At 36.4% G+C, this 27801-nt stretch overlaps 2 protein-coding genes and 1 non-coding gene across 3 annotated transcripts in view; 1 reads left to right on the forward strand and 2 right to left on the reverse strand.

Moving 5' to 3' along the window:
* The window catches only part of LOC124643227 (bromodomain adjacent to zinc finger domain protein 2B-like), a 100374-nt gene extending 89611 nt beyond the window's left edge, over nucleotides 1-10763 (forward strand). Inside the window, exons 44-52 of the mRNA XM_047182105.1 lie at nucleotides 133-269; nucleotides 1196-1317; nucleotides 2108-2249; nucleotides 4003-4142; nucleotides 4730-4857; nucleotides 5325-5429; nucleotides 6010-6106; nucleotides 6588-6731; nucleotides 7234-10763. Coding sequence (XP_047038061.1) covers nucleotides 133-269; nucleotides 1196-1317; nucleotides 2108-2249; nucleotides 4003-4142; nucleotides 4730-4857; nucleotides 5325-5429; nucleotides 6010-6106; nucleotides 6588-6731; nucleotides 7234-7375 — 1157 coding nt within the window. The 3' untranslated portion in view covers nucleotides 7376-10763. The remainder of the gene's footprint in view (nucleotides 1-132; nucleotides 270-1195; nucleotides 1318-2107; nucleotides 2250-4002; nucleotides 4143-4729; nucleotides 4858-5324; nucleotides 5430-6009; nucleotides 6107-6587; nucleotides 6732-7233) is intronic.
* Nucleotides 10764-10982: 219 nt separating this feature from the next.
* Nucleotides 10983-11089, reverse strand: LOC124643577. The gene has a single exon (XR_006985955.1). It is a non-coding gene; the product is annotated as a U6 spliceosomal RNA (small nuclear RNA).
* Nucleotides 11090-13952: 2863 nt separating this feature from the next.
* The window catches only part of LOC124643423 (serine proteinase stubble), a 51496-nt gene continuing 37647 nt past the window's right edge, over nucleotides 13953-27801 (reverse strand). Inside the window, exons 4-10 of the mRNA XM_047182409.1 lie at nucleotides 25302-25721; nucleotides 24814-24888; nucleotides 20379-20562; nucleotides 18706-18858; nucleotides 16226-16341; nucleotides 15640-15795; nucleotides 13953-15025 (exon numbers count right to left, since the gene is read on the reverse strand). Of these exons, the coding sequence (XP_047038365.1) occupies nucleotides 14862-15025; nucleotides 15640-15795; nucleotides 16226-16341; nucleotides 18706-18858; nucleotides 20379-20562; nucleotides 24814-24888; nucleotides 25302-25721 (1268 nt within the window). The 3' untranslated portion in view covers nucleotides 13953-14861. The remainder of the gene's footprint in view (nucleotides 15026-15639; nucleotides 15796-16225; nucleotides 16342-18705; nucleotides 18859-20378; nucleotides 20563-24813; nucleotides 24889-25301; nucleotides 25722-27801) is intronic.

The following is a 27801-nucleotide window of genomic DNA, read 5'->3' on the forward strand; positions in this document are numbered from 1 at the left end:
CCTGAACTACTGAACAATTACCTTTAAAAAAATGCCTACCATAACTCTCGTGTGTATAGTCTGCAATGAGCGGGTACGCTAAATAAAACATTTAGTGGTGTTTTACAGCAAAACATACATTATTTCTTACAGCAGACGGCAAAGGCATAGCCCGAGGACTAGCTACGTGGCGCGAAGCCGTCGCTCGCTGCAACACTTCAGCGCAACTAGCGATGCTACTGCAAGCGCTAGAAGCGGCCGTCGCGTGGGACAAGAGCATCATGAAGGCGGTACGTATGAGACATGTACGTATTTACTCGCGTTTGTACCCAAAAAAAAAACATTCCTTGGTTTTAAAAAAATATACGAAAATTTGGGCTCGATAGGCTATTTATTGGTAAAATATAGTTATTAGGGGTAATTGAAGTATTTTTGTCGTTGATACAGAATATAAGATTCAGAATAATATTGAAGAGTTCTTGCATCTCTGCTGATTGCTGATAGGACTAGGATATTACAGATTGTTTTTTTTTTTCGTTTTTAGGGTGTCTTCATTGTAATAAGGAAAATCGGCAGTTTGATTCTAATTACTCCTGCACACAGAGGAAAAATTGATAAGCTCCAGCACCACATTTTGTACATACTAAACAAGCATTATCTGACCATAAAATCAATAAATAATACAACGATAAAAATCTAACCGTCTCGTATCACAACAACTTTTAAATGTCTGCTGTTGAACACTTGTCTAAAAAATTACAGATGACGTTGAAATAAGGTCCGTTTTGCAGCCACACTTTTTAGACAGGTGTTCAACAAAGGTTTATGTTTTTGAAGTAAGACCAGTTGCTGCTGTGTGACGGATGCGACAAGGGTAGCGGTCATAAATTAGGATCATAGACTATTTGAGGTCGTTAGGCGGTTTAGGAGTAAATATATGGTCATTAGAAGGCAAATACTGAGGTCATTGAGGTTGTTAGCCTGTTTAGGGGTAAAGATACGGCCACTAGTGATCAAAAACTCATTTTGAGGATAGTTCAGGGTTTCTTAAATGGGGAAATTATAACGGAAAACATAATGACTCTATATGATATTGGGCTAATAGATAAAGAAGACTCCGAGAAGTCACAGAGACATTAAATTACTCTTACATCCTGCTGGGTATATTCCTTCTTCTCATACAACACATTAACTAACAACATAAATCTCTCTATAGAACTGTCAGTTCTGCCTGAGTGGTGACAACGAAGATCAGTTGCTGCTGTGTGACGGATGCGACAAGGGGTACCATACGTACTGCTTCAAACCTAGGATGGATAAGATCCCTGATGGAGACTGGTGAGTTTAATATAAATAAGTTTTCATTTTGATTAAATATTTTTTTTATGGATAAGTAATTTAACCATTTACATACATTGTGAAGTTATTTTAGACCTTTGTTTTAATAATTTTCTAAATTGATCAAAGTGTAGATACCTAAGTTATCCCTACTAATATTATAAATGCGAAAGTAACTCTATCTGTCTGTCTGTTACGCTTTTTGTACAAACTTGGTACAGTGATAGAGTTGAACTTGAGAAAGAACATAGAATAGTTTTTATCCCGGACTTCTCTTGGAAACGAGATATAACCGAACTCTACGCGGGCGAAGCCGCGGGCGGAAGCTAGTCCTTCATAAATGAAAGAAACGTACTCGATAATCTGATGACGTAATTGCGTTTTCACTACACCATTTGGAAATTCCTCTAGTGTGAACTACACCTAAAGAGCAAGGCTTGAAGTATTTATAAAAAAAAAACTGCGTACACTTGTTATTGGTTAAGTGCCGAGCTCCAGTTGTATGCTCAAATGAAACTGTATAATGACAAGAAATAAGTCGCTATCGCGCGCGTGTAGTCGAGTACATGCGCCCCTTGTCGCCCCGCCAGCGTCGCCGGCGCTCTGCCTCCCCGGCACAGGCGCCGCGCACACGCCGGGACGTGTCGCGCGCATCCTGCCATGTCTTATGACAGTCATAAACAAATACTGTGTACCATTTAGATTTCAATGTTATTGACGATGAGAGCGAGGGAATATTTTTACACCTGTATTTACTAAAGACACATAATGAGCAATATTTTCCCCCTAGGTACTGCTGGGAGTGCGTGAACAAGGCTCGGGGCGAGCGAGTGTGCATCGTGTGCGGCGGCGCCACCCCCGGCCGCACCATCCCCTGCGCCCTCTGCTCCCGCGCCTACCACCAGGACTGCCACTACCCGCCGCTACTGAAGGTACAACCCGTCTGTGTATACTGTACAGCATCCCCTGCGCCCTCTGCTCCCGCGCCTACCACCAGGACTGCCACTACCCGCCGCTACTGAAGGTACAACCCGTCTGTGTATACTGTACAGCATCCCCTGCGCCCTCTGCTCCCGCGCCTACCACCAGGACTGCCACTACCCGCCGCTACTGAAGGTACAACCCGTCTGTGTATACTGTACAGCATCCCCTGCGCCCTCTGCTCCCGCGCCTACCACCAGGACTGCCACTACCCGCCGCTACTGAAGGTACAACCCGTCTGTGTATACTGTACAGCATCCCCTGCGCCCTCTGCTCCCGCGCCTACCACCAGGACTGCCACTACCCGCCGCTACTGAAGGTACAACCCGTCTGTGTATACTGTACAGCATCCCCTGCGCCCTCTGCTCCCGCGCCTACCACCAGGACTGCCACTACCCGCCGCTACTGAAGGTACAACCCGTCTGTGTATACTGTACAGCATCCCCTGCGCCCTCTGCTCCCGCGCCTACCACCAGGACTGCCACTACCCGCCGCTACTGAAGGTACAACCCGTCTGTGTATACTGTACAGCATCCCCTGCGCCCTCTGCTCCCGCGCCTACCACCAGGACTGCCACTACCCGCCGCTACTGAAGGTACAACCCGTCTGTGTATACTGTACAGCATCCCCTGCGCCCTCTGCTCCCGCGCCTACCACCAGGACTGCCACTACCCGCCGCTACTGAAGGTACAACCCGTCTGTGTATACTGTACAGCATCCCCTGCGCCCTCTGCTCCCGCGCCTACCACCAGGACTGCCACTACCCGCCGCTACTGAAGGTACAACCCGTCTGTGTATACTGTACAGCATCCCCTGCGCCCTCTGCTCCCGCGCCTACCACCAGGACTGCCACTACCCGCCGCTACTGAAGGTACCTTTTGCCCTTTGGCCCTAACGGGCTTCACCTTTGGCCTTTAAGAGCCCCATAAATAGGCTATGTAACACTTTTGAAATGGACCATTAGTTCCTCAGATTAGCTTTTTCAAATCAACTTTTAAACTTTATAATATTAGTATAGAATCTTTGACACTGAAGAGTTTGTTCGTTTATACTATAGATATTATATTTACTCTCCAATAGTGTCGGACTATCGTCCCATCGCGCCATGAGAGTGAAGGAATAGTGAGTGCACCTGTGTCCAAGCAAATGCTCGTGCACTATAATATGTCCTGCGCAGCTGGCTGATCTCCTTATAAGAGAACATTACCGTGGCCGACAATCGACTAGGACGCCATTATTAGATAATATTAATAATTCATCATCCTCATCCTCCGAGCCTTTTCCCAATCATGTTGGGGTCGGCTTCCAGTCTAACCGGATTCAGCTGAGTACCAGTGCTTTACAAGAAGCGACTGCCTATCTGACCTCCTCAACCCAGTATCCCGGGCAACCCGATACCCCTTGGTTAGACTGGTGTCAGACTTACTGGCTTCTGACTACCCGTAACGACTGCCAAGGATGTTCAATGACAGCCGGGACCTACAGTTTAACGTGCCATCCGAAACACAGCCAATGGTGTCTAAGATATACTTAGAAAGTACATACAAACTTAGAAAAGTTGCATTGGTACTTGCCTGACCTGGGATCGAACCCGCGCCCTCGTACTTGAGGTTGGTCCTTTACCCACTAGGCCACCACGACTAGATAATATTAATAATTGTTAATTATAATATATTTACTTTATTTTCTTATGTTTATCCACAGAATCCTCGCGGCAAATGGTACTGTTCTCAGTGCATATCTCGGGCGCCGCCGAAGAAACCGCGGAACACTAAGAAACGTGACGCGAAACATCGAGACTTGTCGAATACCAGTCTAGATATAGACCAGAATATGGTGCCTAGGTATGTAATCATTTATATATTTGTTAAAAGCTTTTATTTAATTTGTAAAGTGTGAAATCTTGGTACAGATTTGTTAAGATTACTAAGAGTTCCTGCACACTGCAAACTTTTAGTCGCCCGAAGATGAATGGCAATTAAAAAGAATAGGTTTTAGTCTGCAATGTACTCTAAAAAATATAACACTAGTTTGTTAGCGGTTGAGCCTCCGCAAACTGCTGATCATACTTGTATAACTGTTTATTTTGAAGGTAGTAGTGTACCCTTTTTGTTGGTCTAGTAGTAACACAGAGGTTCGGCTGAACACGGAGGTTCGATTCCCAAGTCCGATTGAAAGCAAACGAGTATTTTTAAACTCTTCATCTATTTTCATACCACCCACCATAACTTATATTTTAATGTACCACACTAAATATGTATTAAAAAAAAACATGGAGTTTCTTGCCCGTTCTTCTCCATACGAAGTAGCTACTTTTGGAATAGGCAACCAGAATCAAAATTTATATTTTTTAAGTTCATAAGTGCTTGTAAAGGCCTACATGAAATAATTGTTTTGACTTTGACTTTAACAAATTAATTTCTATTTCCAGTCCAGCAGCGTCCGTAGCGTCTACATCGACGACGGCGGAGGAATGTTCGGGCAGCGCGCTTCCCTCCGACAAACACGACGACAAGATCGACTCGCACGACGCTGAGAACGGACTCAACCATTGTACTGGTCAGTTTCATTATTCATTTTGTAGTCTAAAAGGATGTAACTGAGTATCAGCTTTATATAGAGCAATAGACTTTCCCAGACTCTTCCTAGTCGTAACTCTAGGAAGTGGTGAAAGTGGGGCGTTTTGAGGGTGCTGTCCTTTTGTTATTTTGACGTGAAAAAGTGCTAAAAACTAGCCTATTTACTTACTTCCACAACTAGTTATGTTCCCGGATATCCTTGGACTTTCTACTTTCTGAGTACCCAATAACGACTCCCGAACATGTTCAAATGCCATCCTGGACACAGTAGCTTATTGGAACAAGGAATAACTCGTTATAACGTCATGGTCACCCATCGATGGACCGACCGCACCAAGCGTTGCTTACCTTTGTGTCGATCGATCCGCTCGGCTTTTTCTTAGCCACAACCTGCTGACTGTAAAAATGTATTACAATCATAATTAATCCTCTATATAATGTTCTCAGGTGAGTTAGTATCGGACGAGGGTCCGGCGGAGAAGCGCCGCGCGCTGCAGCACGTGGCCGGCAACGGAGCCCTGCAGCATGCCGACGCCGAACCTGCTAACGATGGTATGTACACACATACATAATTACATACTTATTACAAAACAATGTTATATATCAAACAATGTTTAAGGTTCTTCTAACCTACAGATAGACATGTTTCGCTGGGGAGTTTGTTCCACCACTTCTTCTTCCTAGCAAAAACACATAGGAAGTGGTGAAGAGTGGGCGTTTTGGGGGCTGTCCTATGTAAATTCCTGACGTTCAAAAAGTCCTGTCTTGCAAAGTTTGAATAAATGATTTTTGACTTGATTTGAAACAGCACTATTACAAAATATTCAAAGGAAAGTAAGTCAAGGGAGCAGCTCCATACTGAGTCAAATTTCGGAACACACGCCTCGTTCTAATTTCAACACCCATTCTACCAAACCATTACACCATTGCTTAAATTCCCTTTGGTCTCTTTGACAATACATAGCTTAACCAATCAAAGAAAAAACTAAAAATTATCTTTGCTTATATAACTTCAATTCAATTTATTAATTCATCTTCTTGACTTATATTCATAATATGATGTTCATGTTTTTATGTGATAAAAATCATGTAGGTACCTAACTGCAACAATTGGTTGTTTTTGTCTTAACAGCTGAGGACCGAGACACGGAGAACGTGCCGCTGATGTCTCGCGCCAAGAAAGAGAAGAATTCTGCCAAGAAACTGCTCAAAGAGTTACAGTTTTGCAAGTAAGAGTTCAAATGATAATTATAGTTATTTATTATTTTTCATTTTTTACTGATTTCCCCAGAAAGAGGAGGAGTTCTAAATTCCGATGTTTGAATGTTTTTATGGTAATGGAACATGTACCAAAATATTTCCTTTTGTATATGTCTGTCCCGCTAATTTTTTAATTGAATGGGCCGTTTTTGACGGTACTTTCACTGGCACATACGAGCTGTAATTGGGAGTAAATTATTTTTATCGGGGAGCAGTAAGAATTTTTAAGGTCCCGTACCCAAAGGGTAAAACGGGACCCTATTGTTTTTCTTTGATAGTTTAGACACTGCAATGAACTTATATTCTTATTCAGGCTCCAGATTACATTATATCATGATGTTAACCATCAATCAGATCAGTAATTTTTGCGTGTAAGCCGGACGTACAGACAGAGTAACATTCACATTTCTAATATAAGTTAATTATTAAACAATATCCTCTTCCCCCCAGGAGTCTCCTCTGCGAGATGGAATGCCACGAGCACGCGTGGCCGTTCCTGTTACCAGTGAACACCAAGCAGTTCCCGCAGTACAAGAAGGTCATCAAGTGTCCCATGGACCTCTCCACTATCAAGCGGAAACTACATGATAACATGTACGTATTTATACTCCTAAGACTTACAAGTATAAACTTAGATAAGTTATGATGAAGCTACATTTGGAAGTTACCTTAAACTTTGAGGATCTAATTTCAAAATTTAACTCAATTTTCAGACTAAGTATATAATATGAGAATATGAAAGGAACTTGAGTAAAAAACATAGCCTTACAGCGCTTTCCCAATAGAATAGCAGAACTGAACGTGCTGACACATTTCGAACGCAAAATTCTGTCGCTTGGTTCTAAATGTCATATTTCGTATTAACAATTGTAAATTATGTGCTGTTGCCCGTATACGAGCAACGTTCGTACCGAACATTATCACTCGGAAACACCGAAATCAAATCTGCAAAAAATCTAGAAGTGATTCTCTTTGTAAATATAATCGATTACCGCCTTTTTTCACCTTTTACTCTGTGAATTTGTTAAGAAAGTATTAGTGCACACAATTAAAATCTCAATTAACTTATAACTAACCTCAATATTTTCCCCAACAGCTACAAATGCAAAGAAGAATTCGCGTCCGACGTCCGTCTGATATTCAGCAATTGTGAAGTATTTAACGAAGACGACAGCCCCGTCGGCCGCGCCGGACACAACATGCGACAATTCTTCGACGATAGATGGACGCAAATTTGATCCCAAGCCCAACAGTGGGACGAAGAATAAAACTATCTGTGTAACCCACTATGTACGTAAAAACTTTTGCGCAAAGTTTTAAATGTGTTTTTTGAGACTTTTGTGAAGGAATTCTAGTGAAACATGTTTTGCGCAAAACTGATTTCTTGCGCAAATGTTTGCGCAGTGATTGCGCAAAATGTGCAGTGGATATAACGCTATAAAAACTAATAGTGAATTATATGTACCGAAAATTTGATTTTAGAACAATTGTCTAACGGCTAATTTAACCAATTAGATGACTTTCTATCCAAATGTGATGGAAAACCATTAATAGCAAAAATAAATATTAAAATAAAAGTGTAGAACAAAAGAACAGGCAGGGATTGTTGTGGAATAATTGAAAGGAATTTGAGTCTGGATTTCTAATATGGTCTAGACTCAAACCTTATTATAAAACGTGGTTTTAAAAGTAACATCTTGCTAGGTTTAACCCATTATACTTTCTACAAGATTATGGTTTAAACCTAGTACTGAAATCGGTACTTTTAAAGCCACGTTTTATAGCAAGTTGGATATTGTACGTATTTGAAGTTATCGCTTATTAAGTGATAAAAATGGTTGTAATTATAAAATTAAGTATGAACGTTAGCAGGTATTATGAATGCGCAAATGGAGAGAATTATAAGATTTTTTCCATAAACAAATATTCTATAAAACTAACGACTTATAAATCTGAAATTCCTGACACAATGGTTATTACTAGATAATTTCATCACAATCTTTTATGAGAAATATTTAAAGTATACGTAAGATGTGTAGGACTAATCAAAATAAATGGAGTCTTGAATAAATTCATTCACTAAGCATGACATCTAATAATTATTAATAAATAAGTCGCGTAGGCCTATATTAGAAACGCGATTAAAAGGAAACCAATTATTCCATTTCATGCAAATTAACTATTTTTACATAATATGTAAAAACTATAAAATAAAAAACTGGATGTCGATAAAGCTTATACATATATTAATAAATGACTACTTAATAATATCGATAAGTTGTCCAAAAGCATCGATTATCAAGACTAACACAACTTCCATTCCGCATAAAGAAAATTCCAACAAAACAAGAAAAAAAAAAACATTTTCCAAAATGTGATAAAGTACTGAAAATAAAAGGAAATGAAAATAACATTCCAACATTGAGACGACACCGGATATGACTCGAGAATATTAAGAATCTCAATTTCAAAATATTTTGACTTTTAATGTGATGAAAAAAAAAAACGAAATTTTTTCGAAAAACAACGCACATGACACGTTGTTGGTGTATTCTAGGACACATGTAAATATTAGCCAGTAAAATAATAATTTAAAAATAAAAAGTATTAGAAAGATATATTTTTAAGTGAATAGCTATTAGAATTTTTCGAATATTATTTTTGTAATTTGCGCTTGCAACGAAGCAGTATTTTTAAAGGATTTCCGCATTTCTTTCGTGTTTATTAATTAATTAACCTGGGTGTTTTATTTACTTTTGAATATTCAAAAATATATTTTACTTATATTCCTCTGATCCACAAAAACATCACATATTTATACTTTATTATTTATCTTAACTTTTAAAGACACAACTTTATAATTTATCTACATTTTTAACACATTTATTTTATTGTCTTACATCACTTCTGAACTGTATTCAAAAGTAAATACCACCAGACGGTCCAACAAAATACTCTATAATTTGTCAATTTGGTGGCCAGTTTCGTAGTCAAATCAACTGTACAATGTCATTCGTGTGTAAATTCCTAGTTGTCTGTCTAAATTTGTGCGTTAGGCGGAGTTAGATTAGGAGCGGTAGGTTTAGGGCTAAAGTAGCGAACGATGAAATGTATTCACGTGGTCGCGTGACTGTGTTGTGTACTTGTGGGGATCTCACTCGAACGCGTTTGTTGAAGAACCGTCTATGACGGTCTTTATTTTACAAATTGACTTTTTTATGCATGGTGGTTATTTTATCTCGCATTGATTTTTAATGTCGATTTTCTTGATAATTAAAAAACTTTTTAAACTTGATTGATTTTTGAAATTTTTATAATTGATTTTGTGATGTCGTTTTATAAAAATACTATTTGTATGCCAGTTTATTATATAGTATTAATAAACAACTTGAGTGAGGTCCCCCCAACAATTAATTGTAACAAATTAATAATATATGAGAAAGTTTCCGTTGTAGAGAAGAAGGTTCTCTATGTGATCTTTGGTTAAACTGTGTATTTTTAAATAAAAACGTGTTTTCAATGCAGCCCTTTTGTGTTATTTTTAATCTTAGTTCTATCAAGCATGACTTTAATTGAAACAACATGGGAAGAAAAAAGATCTGTCTTTCTCGATACAAGGGAATTTCATTAACATTTTTTTATGATACAATTTTTTGCTTGATTGAAACACGTTTTTAATAATTTTCGAATGCAAATTTCTCGAAACTTGATCACTGAAATAATTCGCGAAATTAAAATATAATATTAGTGTCAAATAAAAATCAATTTCATGTAGTCAAAAATATTAATAATTAAGGTAAAATTAATTATTTCAGTGATACAAGTTGTTTTTTTAATATCTGTAATTTTTTGTATTTCTCTGTGTTAAAAATCGAATACGACAGTCATTTTAGTGTTTTAGTTTTTTTGAATTTCTATTTATTCTTGCATTATTTATTTCCAATTGATAATAATCGTTTTAAGCCAAAATGACATTAGGCGATTACAGGATAGTACTTATGAAAGGATCGTTTTGTCCGTTTTTCCTATAACTTCGACATAGTGTTGTGTTAATAACCGTATTGATATAAAACAATAGCAATAAAAGTGATTTTTAGACTTTTACGGGATATAGAATAGACATATTTTTATACACACAAATTGTTTTCTTTTTTACCTACATTTTGTTAGTGTTTGGTGTATTTTGTTAAGACCGCGTTACGATTCAACTATGTATATGATTCACAACATTATGTCGAAACATTATTTTACTAACTACAGAGTATTTTAGCAAAAGTATTAATTTAGATAATACTTAATTCAGCTTTTTATAATTATAATTTTTACTCGTGCGTCCTACAAGCAAACGTCATAGACAGGACTTTTAAAATAAATTATTGTGTATCTAGTTTTAAATCTATGTATACTTTGTCTTTGTCGGGAACACGTTTTGGTGATTTCGACCTACTGCCATCGTTGATAAAGTCGGTTTTCGTAAAACGTGTTGGCGCAAAGAGCGCGTCTTTCGTCCGGCGTGAGTGAAAGGTCGATAATATGATGTTTATGTTGTGTGCATCGGTTGATTTTAATTATAAAATGGATATATAAATTATATATACGAATAAATAAATAATTTTTGAAGCACTCCGTTCTAGTTTCATTTTTTACTCGCTCATTTTCTACTATAATTTCAAATGAGTCCAAACTCAAAAGGCCAAATTGGTGAAACCCTTACCAGGTTACTTAAATTGTTCAAAAAATTAAAAGACTGTGCCTTTAGAAAAACATGCAAAAACCAAGATTACAGTACAAGAGGTTATACCAATATGTATGTACATGTGACGAATTTTATACCAAAATTGACCAAAAAATGTGGAACGCTTCACGATTTTGCGTGTCATCCTTGCGCAGGGGCCATGCTAATCTTCTCTGTATCGTTCCAATTTTAGTATATGTACTGCCGAAGCAAGTACGATTGTCCAGCACAAAATTTTGAACATATATTTATTGTCAAGAAAACTTTGATAGCGCGATTCAGAATTCTATACATTTCGTAGCATTTGTACGAGGATTGATGACAGCGCCACCTATCGTTAATGTGTAATACTAACGGATGACGTTCTCTGTATTCTATCCATCTGTTGTTTTGCTTACTAGAGATAGGAAAAAGACTACCTTCTCGTGTGGGCAAGCGTTCTAAAAAAAAAATCGGCCTGATTGTCAGCCCTTCAAAAAGTCACACGTGGGCCAAAATCGTACCCTATCATCAGTCAATACCTATACATAGGTATATTGGCTCATATAATTGAATGTGTATGTCCGTCCAGTCATTAGTTATAACGAGTTACTCACAAACGACCTCTAAGTTAATGATTGATACAATATTACCTTGATATTACAATTCTACAGGTATATAGTATAAAACTTAGCCATAACATTAATTTACTGAAGAATTGAAATGTATTTTTTTTTTTCAAATCATCATCCTTCAACCATCACCTTTAGGCGTATACGCTTATATCCGTAGTGTCAGGCCGGTTTTACAGTCACACTGACCAGCGCCACTGACAGCTACGCACGTAGTTTGTCTGAACATCGTCTGCGCTGACAGCTACGCGTCATTCATATATTTGCGGTCGTCGGCGCTGATGGTCAGCGCATGATCAGCATGACTGTGAAATCAGCCTCATATTTATGTTTATTTATATATTTAGGGACAACCATCAAAGCATACACCAGAAAAGAACATGTCATAGCGCTTACATAATTATACTTTGTAGTGTAGCCTTAATTAAAAATTTAATGTTGCAAAATATGTAGTATAAGTGGTGCTGTGTGTGATAGAAAGGTAATAAAAAGTAGATTTAATAAATCATAACGTAGTTTTATTTAACTATATTGGGGTCGTCTTCCAGTCTATCCGGATGCAGCTGAGTTACCAGTGTTTTATTAAGGCTTATTATTTTCCGGGTGACTAATAACTTAAAAGTCGACAAATGATTGCAACAAATAAAATAACTTGCCAGCGATTAAACATTTTCACGACTATTATATTATGTAAGGTTCAAAATTGAGGGTGTTATAAAAACTAAAAACTAGCAGCTGCGTTTGGGTAGCAAATAAACTATACCAGTCAATTGAAATATTAGGTGAGGAGCTATTTATAATGACTTGGCGACTAATAATGTTAGTAGGGTGGCAAAGATAATATATTACCAACTATTTTGTGCCGACTAAAAAAACAGTTTCAGGCTTCGCTTTGTGGATAGCTCTAAATGTTAAAAGGAGAACAATAAAAAGGAATAAGAGTTAATTATTAATATAATTTATAATTTTATGATAACGGCGGAAGGTGCGTTGGTATTATCTCACTTAGCGCACTATGAAGATGGTAGAATTTATAAAGTTCGGCCATTCAGAGAATGCGTTCCTGACACGTCGCGATTGAACTGACGACGTAACTTTGCAATGGCGTTGCAGTTACGATAAAAATATTTTTGCTGGTTGTTTACCGTTTTAACAATTGAGGAGCATTAAAACAACATTATTATATCAATAATCAATGAATGTAGTTACGTCGTCAGTTCAATCGCGACGTGTCAGGAACGCATTCTCTGAATGGCCGAACTTTAATTTGGATTAATTTTATTTAGCATATTGCCATTATTACCTTCAATTAAAAAACATTGTATTAGAAATCACTGCAAAACCGACTCCACGTAGTCTTGTTTGTCCTATCCCTAGAGTACAAAACAAAACCGCGTAGGCGCGGAGGGGCGAGGCGGACTGCGAGCTGAGGCGCAGGCAGTTTTAATGCTCTCCGCCGCGGCTGAGGCTGGCCGGCTGAGCCGGCCAGCAAGCCGAAGCTGCAATTTATTCTTCATACCAACAATTTTAAATAGAACCTGATTTGTATTATTTATGAATGCCCATTTTCTATTTTATTTTCATCATGAAGTTGTCGCTTAGATATTAATTCAGTTCCCAAAAGAAAAACTTGATGCTAGTTTAAATTAAAACGGACCCTATAACTGATATATTAATACGCTACTTTTTACTTATTATGATACTCCTTATTAGCTGCCAACTCATTATAAATGGTACCCACTCTATTATTTTTTAAAACCTATATTCCTTTTACTTAGTCGCCGCGTTAAATACATGCCTTTTATTAAGTAACTAGCGGTCGCCCGCGACTTCGTCCGCGTACAATTATTTTTTTTCAAATTTTAGGGTAAAATATTATATTATATTATAATGTCGGGACACCTTTTCACACACGTTCGGTTAGCCCCATGGTAAGTTATTAATTAACTTGTGTTATGGGTGCTAACACAACTGATAAACTACAAATAGCTACATATATACATACATATTTATAAATACATATTGTAACACCCAGACCACTGCTAACAAGCATGCCCTCCCTCCCAAAACATAAATCCCTCCTTTATGCATGTCTTCCCTCTATAAAGAACCTACCTCGCTTCAAGTTTGTAGGAGTTTATAGTTTTTGTTTATAGTTTGATCGGTTCAGTAGTCCTAGGCACATCGTGCGGAATCGGTGGAAAGATGGAAAGGTGTGGTTGCCAAAGCGGAGCGAAGTGGTCCGAAGCGATGGACTTCAAATCCTCAGATACTTATTTCCAAATGAATACGAATCATGCATACTATTATTATGCATTTTGGAATCAGTTAAACGATTAAATAATTAATTATTTGAATATATTTTACGAGCACACCCTTGGCAGTTGCCATAGAAAATCGTAGTTTTGACTTCAATGACTGAAATGTTTTTTTATTATTTTTTGTATGATTGTAAAGAAAAACACAATATAACCATTTTAAATCATTTAATAAATTCATAAAATCAGAACTCAAATATTACTCTGAGACATTATTATGGCTAATTAAATAAAATTAATAAATGCATTTCATATAAAAAAGTATATCGAAATATATTTACAAATAATTCGCTAAGAAATAAATTAAGGACGGAATCCGTTGCTTACAAACTAAAATTATTTTATTTTCCATAAAAATACTTTAATGTATTTAGTTTTTTATTTAATTTTAGTTCAAGAATTGGAACTATTTTTTTATTCAATAAAAGCCCATGGCAGTTTCAATTGCTAAGACATATTTTACAAAAGTATATTAATTTATTACTTATTATATAAATTCGTATAATTTTATTTTATTAATATAACGGACACAAAAATATATCAATAAGGATTGACCATTTAATACCTAGAAAAACTGACCTTTCAAGACTTTTTTCAAATTAATATTTAATTTTAGTTTATTTGATTTTTTCATTAAATCAAAAACCTAATAAGATTTGATGAGTAAATTATTAATTATCAATCCTAAAGGGAAGATCAAATGACAATCCTTATTTTAATTTTAATCTACTACATGGAATGGACAATTTCTCAACATATTTAATGCATACAAACAATTCGTCACACCCCTTATTTCACTTTTGTTTCTCAATAATCAGCACCGAGTATTTAGATCTTGTCTAACTTTTCAAATTATCATTTTGTAAAAGAACTAATGGCCGAATATTGAAACGATAGGTACTCAATTTTAAGTTGTCAAGTATTTGAAAGTAACAATTTATAAAAAAATCACTACTCTCAAAACACTTGTTTTATTCGACCATTTATGTTCGAATCCCAAAAAATACCACTGTCCCAGTATTCACTAACCCTTTTATTCTTCAATTAAAGTCCTTCCTCACTAAAACAGTAATATCTGATTGATCCAATCCCGGAATTCGGAGATTCTTGTGTAAACCCCGGGCTGGTTGGGTTCCGCACATCCAATACCCCAGGATATGATGCCTCCTAACACGAAGCGGTCGTCTCGAGATCTGCGGACCACCATCGGACCTCCGCTGTCACCTGAAAGGATAAAAAAATGTCTTTAGTAAGTAGATTTAAAAACATTGATACTTTGACTCTGGGTCTATCCCCAACTAAGTTGGGAAAAAGCTAGGCAGTATGAGTTAATAGATTTTCTATAAATAAGTGGTTCTTGCCCATTCTTCTCCATAGGAAGCTACTTTTATGATGGGCAACAAAAGTGTTGCTCGGTGGTAAGTGAAATAAATGATTTGATTTTGACTTTGTTATTTTACAGAAAAAAAATTGTTTTATAAAAGAGATGCACCTCATAGTTGGGTAAGAGCTAGGCAGATGATAATAGAAAGAGAGATTACGTCTTTTTTTTGTTAAATCACGCCTCGCAACGACTAGACCGACCGACTTAGACATGTATGACCATGTGATTTTACACCATGGGAATCCAAAATGAAATACATCAGTAGAGTGACACTTATAAATATGTAACCATCAGATCCGATGAGAGTCAGACTCTTACTGAGTAAAACCCACCATGTTCCTTCTGGAGCCCACAGTGTACCAGGGCCGCGGGCTAGTTAGCCCCAATAATCCTGCAGCCCCGGCAGACGTGGCCTAAAAATCTCTAAGAAAAACATGATTCTTTATGCTCTTACCTTCGCAGGAATCAGCGCCGCCCTTACTCCTGCCGGCGCAGATGAAGATGTTGGGTATGTGCTCGTTGTAGCCGGCCGCCTGGTACATGGCCTCGCACGCGGAGTTGTTGATCACCGGCACCTTCACCTCTTGGAGAACGCTGGGCAATGGACCCTCTGAGGGTGGAGAATGTTGGGTTAAAATAATGTTGTTTATAAAATTGGAGAAAAATTATCTAGTTTTATATTTTTCCTCACACACACATTCATAAGTCGTCATCTGGTCCCAAACTGTAAGCACAGAGCTAGTACGAAGGGTACTTGATAATTGGTAAACATAAACATTACCTATATATTATATACTTTTTCTTATATATTAGATATACCCACATAGAAATATTTAGAAAAAATCCATGCACAAAAATGATTGAATCATTACGCAATGTCTGTCCTTTATCAGGCCCTGGAGAAAGTATCTGTTTACCAAATTCCATTTAATTCAGTTCTACATAACTTTTTGGGATGTAAGTAAGCGCGTGACTCAGATATCTACATTACTTAACTTCCACATATAATAGTAACGATTATAAACTCGTATATAACTTACCGTCAAACAGTCTCCCCCAGCCCGTAACGTATGCCGTCTTGCCGACGAAGTCCTCGTCATCATCAGGCACGCACACCGGCAGGATGTTCGGCTGAAACGTCACTGGCTCGTAGAACCTGAGGATATGAGAAGGTGGACATTTATTACCTATGGTTATTACACAACTTCAGTCAAATGTGCGCTGAATGAGTTGACATGATTTTTTTCGACATTGACCGAGTGGTGGTAAAAGGTCGAATCGGCAAATAGGTTTTACTAGAAAATCTTAGGATTTACCGTAGTTCGAGCTTTTACAGTAACAAATGTACCTACTCTTCGATTTTTTAGCACCAAGTTAATCGGCAACATAAACTTCAATGTTCTAAAACTCTGAAACAACTATGAATTTTCACAATAATGTAGTTTCAAAGTGAAAAATTGTTTTAAGAAAAACGGACGTTTATGTTGTCTGTGATATTGGGTACTATCAAAAGTTGATCATACATTATTTAAGCCCTTTTGGATAAGTAATCTGTGTCAGCAAAGTACAGGACTATCAAATGCTCCTATAGATATTTATGATAACGATATTATCAAAAATATAAAAACACCCTAGGTAATACATAAAGACAAGGATAAAAAGGTTAAATCTCATTTAATTACTAAATCCATAGAACCCGAGACCTTTTTTGCTCTTACTGTTACAGCCTTTTTATCGTCCCACTGCTGGGCACAGGCCTCCTCTCACACGGAGAAGGATTGACCATTAATAAAGAAGGATTTTGCTCTTAACCCAAACTATTATAATTAATAGACGCTATAAACTGCACAAACCAGAGGATATAGTTTAGAATAACACGGTATAATGAACTTTGTAAGGTCAAGTGCATTCGCGAGTGACCGACGAATTATACTGACTAAATACTTAGTTATAATCAATGGGTTCTGTATGTATGTAATTTCGTTAATAAACATGTGACTTTGAAGTTAGAAATATACCTAAGTACATAGTAGGAATAAATAACTATATGATTGATTTAATTAGTAAGACATCAAAGTCATCATCATCTACCTAGCCTTTTCCCGATTATGTATGGGTCGGCTTCCAGTCTATCCGAATGCAGCTGAGTACCCGTGTTTTACAAGCCGTAAATCACACATGCTTAAAAATATCAGTGACCGTGTCTTGGCTTCACACTTTTTAGTTCAATAGTGATCTTGATCACCTACGGTAAGTTGCAACATTTAACTGTAACCGAAACATTTTCAGTTGTCAAATTGCCATGCCGATTTGACCAATGGACGGCAAGTATACGGCTGGATACAGTTCACTTATTAAAACTTTACGATTTTTAGTTTGTTAAATGGTGCAATTCACCCTTAGGTATACTACAGTATAATTTAAATAATTTAAAAAATTACTCAAAAGTATTGTTTTTCTAACCCAACGGAACCCTAATTTATCTCGCACCGCGTTCACCGGCGCGCTAACTGTTTTTATAACGACGCCCATCAGTTTTGAGATCAGTAGATTAGCGCACATTAATAATAACTTTATTTTGTATTCGACTGCTAATTAATATTGCTAATTAATTAATTCGTAGGCAGCGATGTTTGGCACGCGGCTGTTTCTAGTAAATATTTTGATGATGATGTTTTTGTAATTTTATTGCATTTTTTATATTTTTTTAGGTTTTGCATCGGCGTTATTCAGATGTTTAAATTAGCGGTTTTCTAAAAAAGGAGTCGATATTATAAATAAGTTGTTGTAAGCATACGTACACAAGTCGTAGGTATCTTGTTAACCACTTCTTACTTTTCACTAAGAGTATTTTTGCCAATTTTATAAGAAGTAGATTGTTGTATGTTGCTATTATGTATGAGCTATATTTTTATTATTTATTTATTTATTTATTTACATGGGAAACCTACAGCTATAGAAAATAAACTAAGAACAGTATGGTAAACGGACAGCCAATTACGGACAGCCAATGACAGCCAATTGCATTTTTGACAACATATTGAAGTTTTTCATAATTCAGGGTTGTTATATTTTTTGTTCTAGTAGTAGGTACCTACCTAACCAAGATTCGGTACCTTTAGCTTGCAAACAAAAAAATACACGTCGGTTTGTCCCCTGTATCGCAAATCGCAAGGACAGTTGCACAAAGGTTGTACCTAAATTCGCGATCATTTTAGAAATGGTCGTACCCAAGGTGTTATAGGTACTGTTTGCTAGAGCGAGCGATCAGAAGATACATTTGTCCGTCACACCGGTAGAATCTCGCCTTTGGATTAAAGTTATTGCCAAATCCTGTCGGGGCTTCGGGATTGTTCGCGGGAGTTACCGCGGCCCTGGTACACTGTGGGCTCCAGAAGGAACATGGTGGGTTTTACTCAGTAAGAGCCTGACACTCACTCACGCATCTTCCTCGGTCTTATGATGATTGCCCACCCCAAAAAATATAATTAAACTTGTTAGTACTAGCAATATAACTTACCTAAGCAAAGCCAGATCATATTCAAACGTAGCAGGATCGAAGTGTGGATGGCTGGCGACGATCTGAACTCTTCGCTCCACGAAGCCGTATGGTTCGTCGCTCTGCGCTAGGTCATGCTCTCCTAGACGTACTAGCAGCTCTGATGGTGGGACGCTGAGTATATGGGAGAAAATGCAGTTAGGAGATTTTCTGATGATATGATGGTAAAAGTTGTTGTGTTCTCGTAAAGATTAGAAGGTTTTTTATTAAAAAGTGTAAATGTTAAAGTGTGTATGTTACATGGTCCGTTAATAATACGTGTTATAAATGCGAAGGATATACAACATGTAACGTAATTAACGCACACCCTCAAACACCCCAATTAGAATATTATGTTATAATCATAATACATACACTGAATTTTTAATTTAACATGTATATGCATTGTTATTTACTAAATTAGTTATACCAATTCTTGGAGAACTTTTTGGTCATACTACTACGCACGCAAATATCGCGCCGCGCACCGCTCGACTCGACACAACATAACGAAACTACGGAAAAAGTCGACAATACACGAAGTCATACTTTGAGTTACGGTCTATTTGAATTTGTTTTGACTGTACAAGGTTAATATGACAATAATTTCCGTAGTTTTAATTATTTTTGGGATAAAAAATTACCTATATTAAAAATGATATAAATCGATTCAGTAAACGATTCTGAACAAACTAGTTTCAGGATGTGCGTTAATTAAGTTACATGTTGTAGGTACCTACCGTTTGTCGCGTTTTCATGACAAAACTTCTGACCCGATTTTAGTATACTGATGTGGCTCGTTATTGATTCTATTGTATTGATTATCATACAACAGGAACCAGTGTCTTTTTGTTATATTATTGATTCGGTTTGCTAGATAGATCATAGTAATGCAACCCCAATCTCGCGGGATCTCGAGTCATTTTCGAGTTCCAACCTTTAGCACAAAATTATGTGACGAAGTCTCAAACGATATTGACGAGAACAAGCGCCATGGATTAGGTAAATATATAAGAGATGGTTTGATTTGTGGAGACCGCTTAAAACTTCCGAAATCATGACTTAAGTATCTGTAATCTTTTAAGGAAACCTACAAAATAAGTTACCTGCAACGACTTAGTTACCTACCAATATATCGAGTAGGTCATCATGAGGAAAAAGCCCACATATTATACTTACATACGTTTTATATTTATTGTTATAATGTAGGTACGTAGTTGTAATGAAAATTGCGTTAGTCTGAGAATGTGGTAGGCGAAGGAAATTAATGGTTTGACTATGTAATGGTGTTGTAATAGAGTTATTTCTTGATTATGTAATCTTATCTCACATAAGATTGCTGTTAGGAAATAATTTGAAGTCCATATTACAATGAATAAATATTTCTGATCATTTAGTTTATTTACTAAGTATGTGCAATCCTACTACTACTAATATAGGTACTTAATACAATACGAAAGATTGCATGTATGTTTGTTACTCTTTCGCGTAAAAACTGCTGGTTGGATTTTGATGAATCTTCCTCAATAAATGGGCTATATTAAACGGATCGAAACTTTCATATCAGCATAGTATTTTCTGAGATAAACAAACATACAAACAAACTTTTTACCTTTACAATAATCAGTAAAATAGTTAAAAAAATATATACTCACTGTTCAACACAATGAGCGGCCGTAATCGCCCAGTTTTCATTCAACAAGGCGGCACCACACTTATGAAGATACGTAGAAGTCCGGTACTGCCTCAAAGATATCTGCCAAGGCCACTGACCAAAGCCTGACTTGGTCCCGCCAACAATCCTGCCTTGAGGAGCCTGCCAGAGTCTACGACCGCAAACTGCGAGCACCAATAATGTTGAATTTAGAATCATTTTGGAATGAGATTTGATTTTAGTGGGGTTTTAGTTTGTTTTAGTGGGGTTTTTAGTTTGTTTTTGTTGGGTTTTAGTTTAGGATTTTACTTTTTTGTTTTGTTTAGTTTTTGCATTCCTTCCTATGATTAAAATTACGGCTGTTTCCACGTGCGAATTGCTACACAATTGATTGATGACATAAATATAAATTAATTTTGAAGATTAATATACTTTATACACATACAAAAGATACAAAGTTTTCCTCATTATTTAACACATCTTTGCTCAATCTTTGGTAAGTATCAACAAAAAGAGTTCGGTACACTTTTTTATTAAAACTGGATTGTATTGGTCTTGTTTTTGCACATACAATAAAACTGGGGAACTAAATTGGCAATTAAATTTTTTGCTCAATATTCTGCCATTTAAACAATTATTATTTTGCTACTGTGAAATAATCTTTACATTATTTTTAAAAGTGAATATTTTATTTTAGTTAAGTCTTTATTTAAAAAATGTCACTTCAAAAATCACATTCGATTGTTCTAGAAACACTTTTGAAATTCAAAATTCAAATCACGAACGCTGAATCCAGTTCACGGATGCACTTGATCCTCGTACTCCCATGACATCTTTAATTTTACATTCTCACTATTTAAAGGCCTCCTTGGCACTCTGCCTGGTCCACTTTTTAACATAACTTTGAATAAAAAATTGCGTTTATTTTCCGATTTTCATGTCACGCGCGTCCCTTTATTTTTCAAACATTTTTTAGAAAGTTTGGGATACTGCCAACAATGTCATCAAAACTTGCACTTTTTTTATTTAAACGCAGTTCGATTTTCAAATCCGAAAAGTATTCCTTTTTTAAATGTCAACACAGCCACATTGATATCAAAACTTGCACATCTTCTTGAACGCAATTAAATTTTCAAATTCGAAAAATGTTCCTTATTTTAAATGTCAATAAAAATGTTCTTATTTTAAACGTCAACGCAACTACATTGATATCCAAACTTGCACTTTTGAAGCTTCGATTTTCAAATTCGAAAAATGTTTCTTATTTAAATGTCAATGCAACCACATTCGTCCTTGCGAACGCCTTGGCCGTGGCGTGCGGTCGCGCTGCGATCTCACTACTCTTTGTTTGAACATCGAACAGTTTTTTTATTTTTTTATTATTGTTTATACACGGGCACAGAACATTTTGTTGGGACTACAGAGGTCTTTAACCTGACTGTAGCTATTTTTAGTAGTTTTTGTAAAATAAAAATGAAAAGAAAATTGTTACTGGGTTTTTCGTGTCATTGGATAAGAACGTAATTAATTGCATTTTAATTGGGAATTGAGGTGACCTTGTTTAAAGTTCTAGAGCACAATATACTATGTGACTGTAAAAAACATGGATATACCTAATTGGGTTTATAAAAACGTTGCATGCATACGTCAATGCATGTATTAAGACACATGCAAAAAAGAAATAAAATTCAAAAGATTGTTAAAAGCATTGATATGTGAATATAAGGGATTATGAAATGTCACTGAATTTAAGGGACTGCTCAGACATCCTTTTACCTATATATATACCTATCTACCATACTTTAATCTCACAAACATTTTTAAATATAAATTAAAGTTACGTGACGCTTAAGTATTACCTACGGGCTAAGCTATGTATCAGCGAAAACAGGGTTAATTTCGTAAAACTATTTTACATCAGACATACTAAGATGATAGTCTGCAGTTACAAAGGCTGTTATCTTAGTAAAGAATTTTAAGGATAGGAATGTGTTTTACGGACTTATTTGTTTTTGGGATGCCTTTTACCCGACTACGCCTGGAGGAGGGATTATAAGATTTAAGATAATACAGTTTTAAACTATGACCGTCTTACCACAAAAACTTTTAAACGTCAGTTTATGCCTTGTCTAAAAAAATGTCAAATTATGACGTTGACATATGGTTGATTTTGCAGCCAAAATTTTATTAGACAAGTGTAAAACAGGGTTTAAAGTTTTTGTAGTAAGGCCATGATTCATTATTGTGTTGAAATTCGTTTCGTTAGACAGCAATACATATCACTTATATCACATAAGTTTTAAAAATATTTAGAAATCTGTTATTTGATTTTCAAAACACATATATTTTTTACCAGACTACCAGGAAAAATATTTATTTAATGCTCTAATGCATTTAATATTATTTTTATATAATCCGAAATGATGCTAATTGAAGTTGTATGTATAGTAACTTTTAACTCAACTTTGAACGATCGGTGTAACTTGAATCCTCAGTGTAACTAGCGACAAGTTAACAAAGTAAGCTGATCAATATGGACATGTATTTGTGTAAATCTGTAATTAGGAACGCTAATCCGCTCGTCCGTGACTGTGGGGACATTTTCATTAATTAACCACTAGTATAAGGCTTGGTGCACATAAAAAAACTATGGAGAATTTTATATTTGAGCTTGAATTTTGAAAAACATTACTATTACTTTTCAATCATGTTATATGCCTGACCGTAAGCTATTAACTAGCTTTCACACTAGCGGATTTTCTAATCTATACGAACCATATTTATACGCGCGAAAAATAGTAATTCAGTTAGGAAATTCGGAAAAAGCTGTATTAACAACAACACAACATTTTTAACATTTTTGTCAACATTTCAAAACACCTTTTATCAAACAGAAGGAGCTTTTAAAGTACCTATATGTCTAAAACCGCAGGAAGGATCTATACATATAATTATCAAAATCTACAATATGTTCATCACCATTGAACACACAGCCTATCGGTCAAAACAATGGCGTCTTGTAATTAAGCCGTAGTTAATAATCTTACAATTACCAACGTCACAGCATGGGTAACTTGTACTTCCTCACTATGTTTTATTATTGTACTTGTATGTTTTTTATTAGTAATTAGTTTACTATGACTTGAAATAGGATACCTATTATGAAGATAGGAAACTTTGATTAATCTTTGTAACCATAATCATCTGTCTAGCCTTTTCCCAACTATTTGGGGGTCGGCTTCTAATCTAACCGGGTGCACTACTAGTGTACCACATGAAGCGACGGCCTATCTGGCTTCTTCAACCCAGGTACCCGGGCAACCCGATAAATTCTTGGAATCACTGGTTTTCAGACTTTCTGGATTCTGACTATCCGTAACGACTGCCAAATATGTTATTGCTGCAACCTCATAGTTGGGAAAAGGCTCGGCAGATGATGACTAGGACGCACGTCAGATGGTCAATCGATCCTAATCTCTTTATCAGCTAATGCAAGTTTAATTTCCCCACAAGCTCCAGTACCCGAGTTTTCTGAAATACGCCTACGTCTAACGTGGAATTGTAACAACGACTGCTGCTGGGTAGCATTGCGAGGCAAGGGGATGTAACACCGCCAACTCCCAGCTGCTTTGTGAAAGTTTCTAAAACCATCAAAGCGATTTCGGCCCGACCCGGGAATTGAAACACAGACCCCGTTCAAAGCAGCCGCGCTTGCGACAGCTAACCCCACGAGGTAGTCAGTTGGTACTTAGGTACCTACTCAAAGAAATAGGTCATGTGACAATGATGATTTCGTGACAGAAACTTGACACAATGTACGCGGAAACCACGAACCCTGATCAGAGTAAATCGAGGCCAATTTTCTAATTTAGTTTAATTGTTAAAGTGTAGTTTATTAGTTTTGCTACTGATTTATTGCCTTCAACAATGATAGGAAGATTGTAGTAATAAAGTGATTGATGATTTTATGGTGACAGCTTTTGCGCAATTTTGTTGCTGGTTGATATTTTTTTATTGAATTTTGTTTTAATATGAAAGTTCTTTTGTTTTTAGCGTTTATTGCGTAGTGAGCAAATAGAGCGTTTTTATTTTATTTTGTTGGAAATGCAAGAGATATGAAGTTCCATGTATTATTTTAATATTTTTTTCCAATGGGTATATTTTAAAAGAACCCTGCGTTATTTTAGTTGTTTGGTATTAACTATTTTTACTTTATTTATTAATGACTTTTTCAATGTTATTTACATACATATTTACAACACAAAAAAAAAGTTGTTTGGTATTTTTATAGCCTTTATATTTATTATTAGATTTCGTAATACTTTTAAGGCATATATTTTGTACCAGTCTTTTTGAAATGTTATTTCGTTATATGTTTGTTATACATATATAAGCATTTTTTTAATATTATTTCTTTATATGCTTGGAAAACTTACCATTCTTATAATCGGACATGTTGATGGCTTCTGTTGTTGTTTCAGGCAGAAGAGTTGTCGTTGGAATAGCTGCCTCTGTAAAATTAATAAATTCAATCAAATTATTTAACTCAATTTCATGATAAATGGAACATCAAACATTGAAAATCTTTTCAAAATCGAAAAAGTAGTTCCTGAGATTATCAAAGTGACAGATTTATATCGGGTGTGTCGTACGAAAAGTAGGTATTGATTGATACAACATAGCATGGTTTAAACATACAAAATAATGAATTATGGGTAAGTTTGTTTGTATCGTCTTCAAGCTGAAACGGCTGAACCAATTGAGATAAAATTTTGTATAGATAAAATATTGCTACCTTGGAGACCGAGAAAGGTTACTTTTTATCTGGATGCGAGACGTTATTCCACCAGGACATGTACAAAGTCGCAGGTGAAATCTACATTGCCATACAAAAAAAAGTAAAGAAAGATTATTTACTACTTACCAGTAGGTTTCACAGATTCCGTGGTACTAGAGCTGGTACCATTCTTATCACTGGCACTCTCAGTAACATTTTCCGAAGAAACCGAACTGAAAGTCGTGAGCCCAACACTGGAAGTCGAAGTCGGCACCGTTGGCGACAACGTCACGTTAACAACAAACTCTATTGGCTGTTGTGTTGTTGATGACGATGTTGGTACTTCAGCTGTTGATGTTGATGTAACTGTTGTTGATGAAACTATTGGTACTTCTGTGGGTGTTGTTGGCTGTGTTTCTGGTACAGCTTCTGTTGTTGTAGTTGTTGGAGGCGCTTGTGTTGTTGTCGTTGTTGTAACTGTTGTTGATGATAATGTTGTTGTAGATGTTGGTTCTGTTTTTGGTGGGACTGTTGATATTAGCACCCAGCCTTCTGTTGGCCATTTTTCTGGAAATTTTTATGTCAATGTTAGTTTTATTGGTGTGAAATATTTTTGTAAATTACTCTGCATATTTAAATTCTATTCGATTACGTGGGAACACAATGTAACATTGAATGTCATTGTCACACACTTTTTTGAGAACTGATTACAATGATATGATTGCGGACTTAAAACACAGCCTAGTACACAATTTAGAAAAAAAACATAGATTGAAACGGAATTAATAAAAATTATACAAAGTTCTGAATTGAAGTTGATCCTTCTTAGGAAGTCGGTAAATAATTTGACTGGAAAGTATCGGTAAACTTCAATTTTCGAATTGCTTAGATCGACCAATTCCACTGGCTAATCGATTTTATCGTCAACTACCAAAACCATAATTCACAAATTCACGACCAACGTTCTAAATTCGAATACATTTTGACAACTGTCACGATTCTCGTGACAGTTGTAAGTAGTACGCGATGGTCACGGCAAGCTCGTGATCGACTCAATTAAGTACCGTTCGTAGTTTGGAGGTGAGCCAAGGAGGTTTAATAATAGACTTGTATGGGAAATGGAATTATAGGTGAAAATGTAAGTAGATAATATAGACATAGAGGGACTGTGTATCTGACCTCTTTAACTCAGTTACCTGGACAACCCTTTGGAAAGAGCGGTTGTCAGACTTTTTGGATTATAACTATTCATAAAGACTACCAAAGATGTTCAAATGACTGCCAGGACCCACCAATTTGACATGCCTTCCGAAACCTAAAGTATGTAACTCATGACATAGGTAGATATTTACTCATTCACGTATTCACCCATCCACGTACCGACGCAAAGCATTGCTTAACCTCATCATCATCCTATGCAGTCGTTTCTTAGCCTCCAGTATTGACCAGCAACAAATAAAAGATACCTTTAGATATCTCTATAAAACATAATGCCTCTTGGATGTTAGATACCTAGCCACAAGCTTCTCGGGTATCACACCACTAACAAAGTCTACAGACATCTCTCTATGCCTCAAAAATGAATAAAAGAAAGTGAGCCCCTTAAATAAGCGACAATACAATGAGTTTGACCCGAGTGCGCTCGTGTACGGCTCACATAAGTACGTGGCTAGTTTAAAGAGTAGCCGTAGAGCGAGGAAATGACTGACCGGCTGTGGCATTGAAAGTTTGCTACAGAGATGACATAGTGTTAGAGTCAAAGATATGTTTACTGATCAGAGAACAAATAACACCCTAAGTGCACGCTAGAGGGCTACCCCTCTGTGTCTCTGTGCCGATCATATCTTCCAACATATGGACTGATGACGGTCGTTGGAGCAGACTCAACTTGGAATCGCATTTGCCCAAAGACATCCTGCTGCACGGTGGACTGACGATTTGAAGAAGGTGGTGGGCAGTGGATGGATGCGGACTACCCAAAACAGGGATGGTGGGGGATTGATTGATTGGGCTACTGGCCTTTCTTGGGCAGTGGACGGCAACGGGGTGATATAATAATGACACAAACTAACAGTCAGTCAGAAACACCTACGCATTCATTGATATATCGACCATAGTATTTTGGACTTAGGGAACGTTATACATGACCTAGGCTGTCTTCTTTGCTCATATAGATCATAAAAGGCACATCCAAAAAAGTTAAGTACTCAAACAAAAAACCAAGTAACAACAATATCTTTTAGCATTTTTTATAGAAAACCTGTCAATTACTATGTCAATAAAGTCAGATCAAATATAAAAAGGTAAACACTGCACCGGTAAGGTGACATTATCACCGTTAAAGATGACCGATACATTGCAAATACATAAAAAACTTGATATTACTAGCTCACTCTAACAAGCTATATTTAACTTATAATGTTTATGTTCTATGAACTACTACTAAAGAAAAGCCTTTTTTGCCCAGCAGTCTTTACTACTTAGTATTATAAAGCTGAACAGTTTATATATTTGAAGGCGCTAACCTCAAGAAATTCTGACCGATTCGAAAAAATATTTCAGCGTTAGGTAGGCTATATACTGCGAAAGTCTACAGGTAAAGAGATTTAAGACTACAGGCTACTTTATCCAAATGCACAGAGAATTT

The sequence above is a fragment of the Helicoverpa zea genome, chromosome 27, assembly GCF_022581195.2.
Source record: "Helicoverpa zea isolate HzStark_Cry1AcR chromosome 27, ilHelZeax1.1, whole genome shotgun sequence".
NCBI classification, from domain to species: domain Eukaryota; kingdom Metazoa; phylum Arthropoda; class Insecta; order Lepidoptera; family Noctuidae; genus Helicoverpa; species Helicoverpa zea.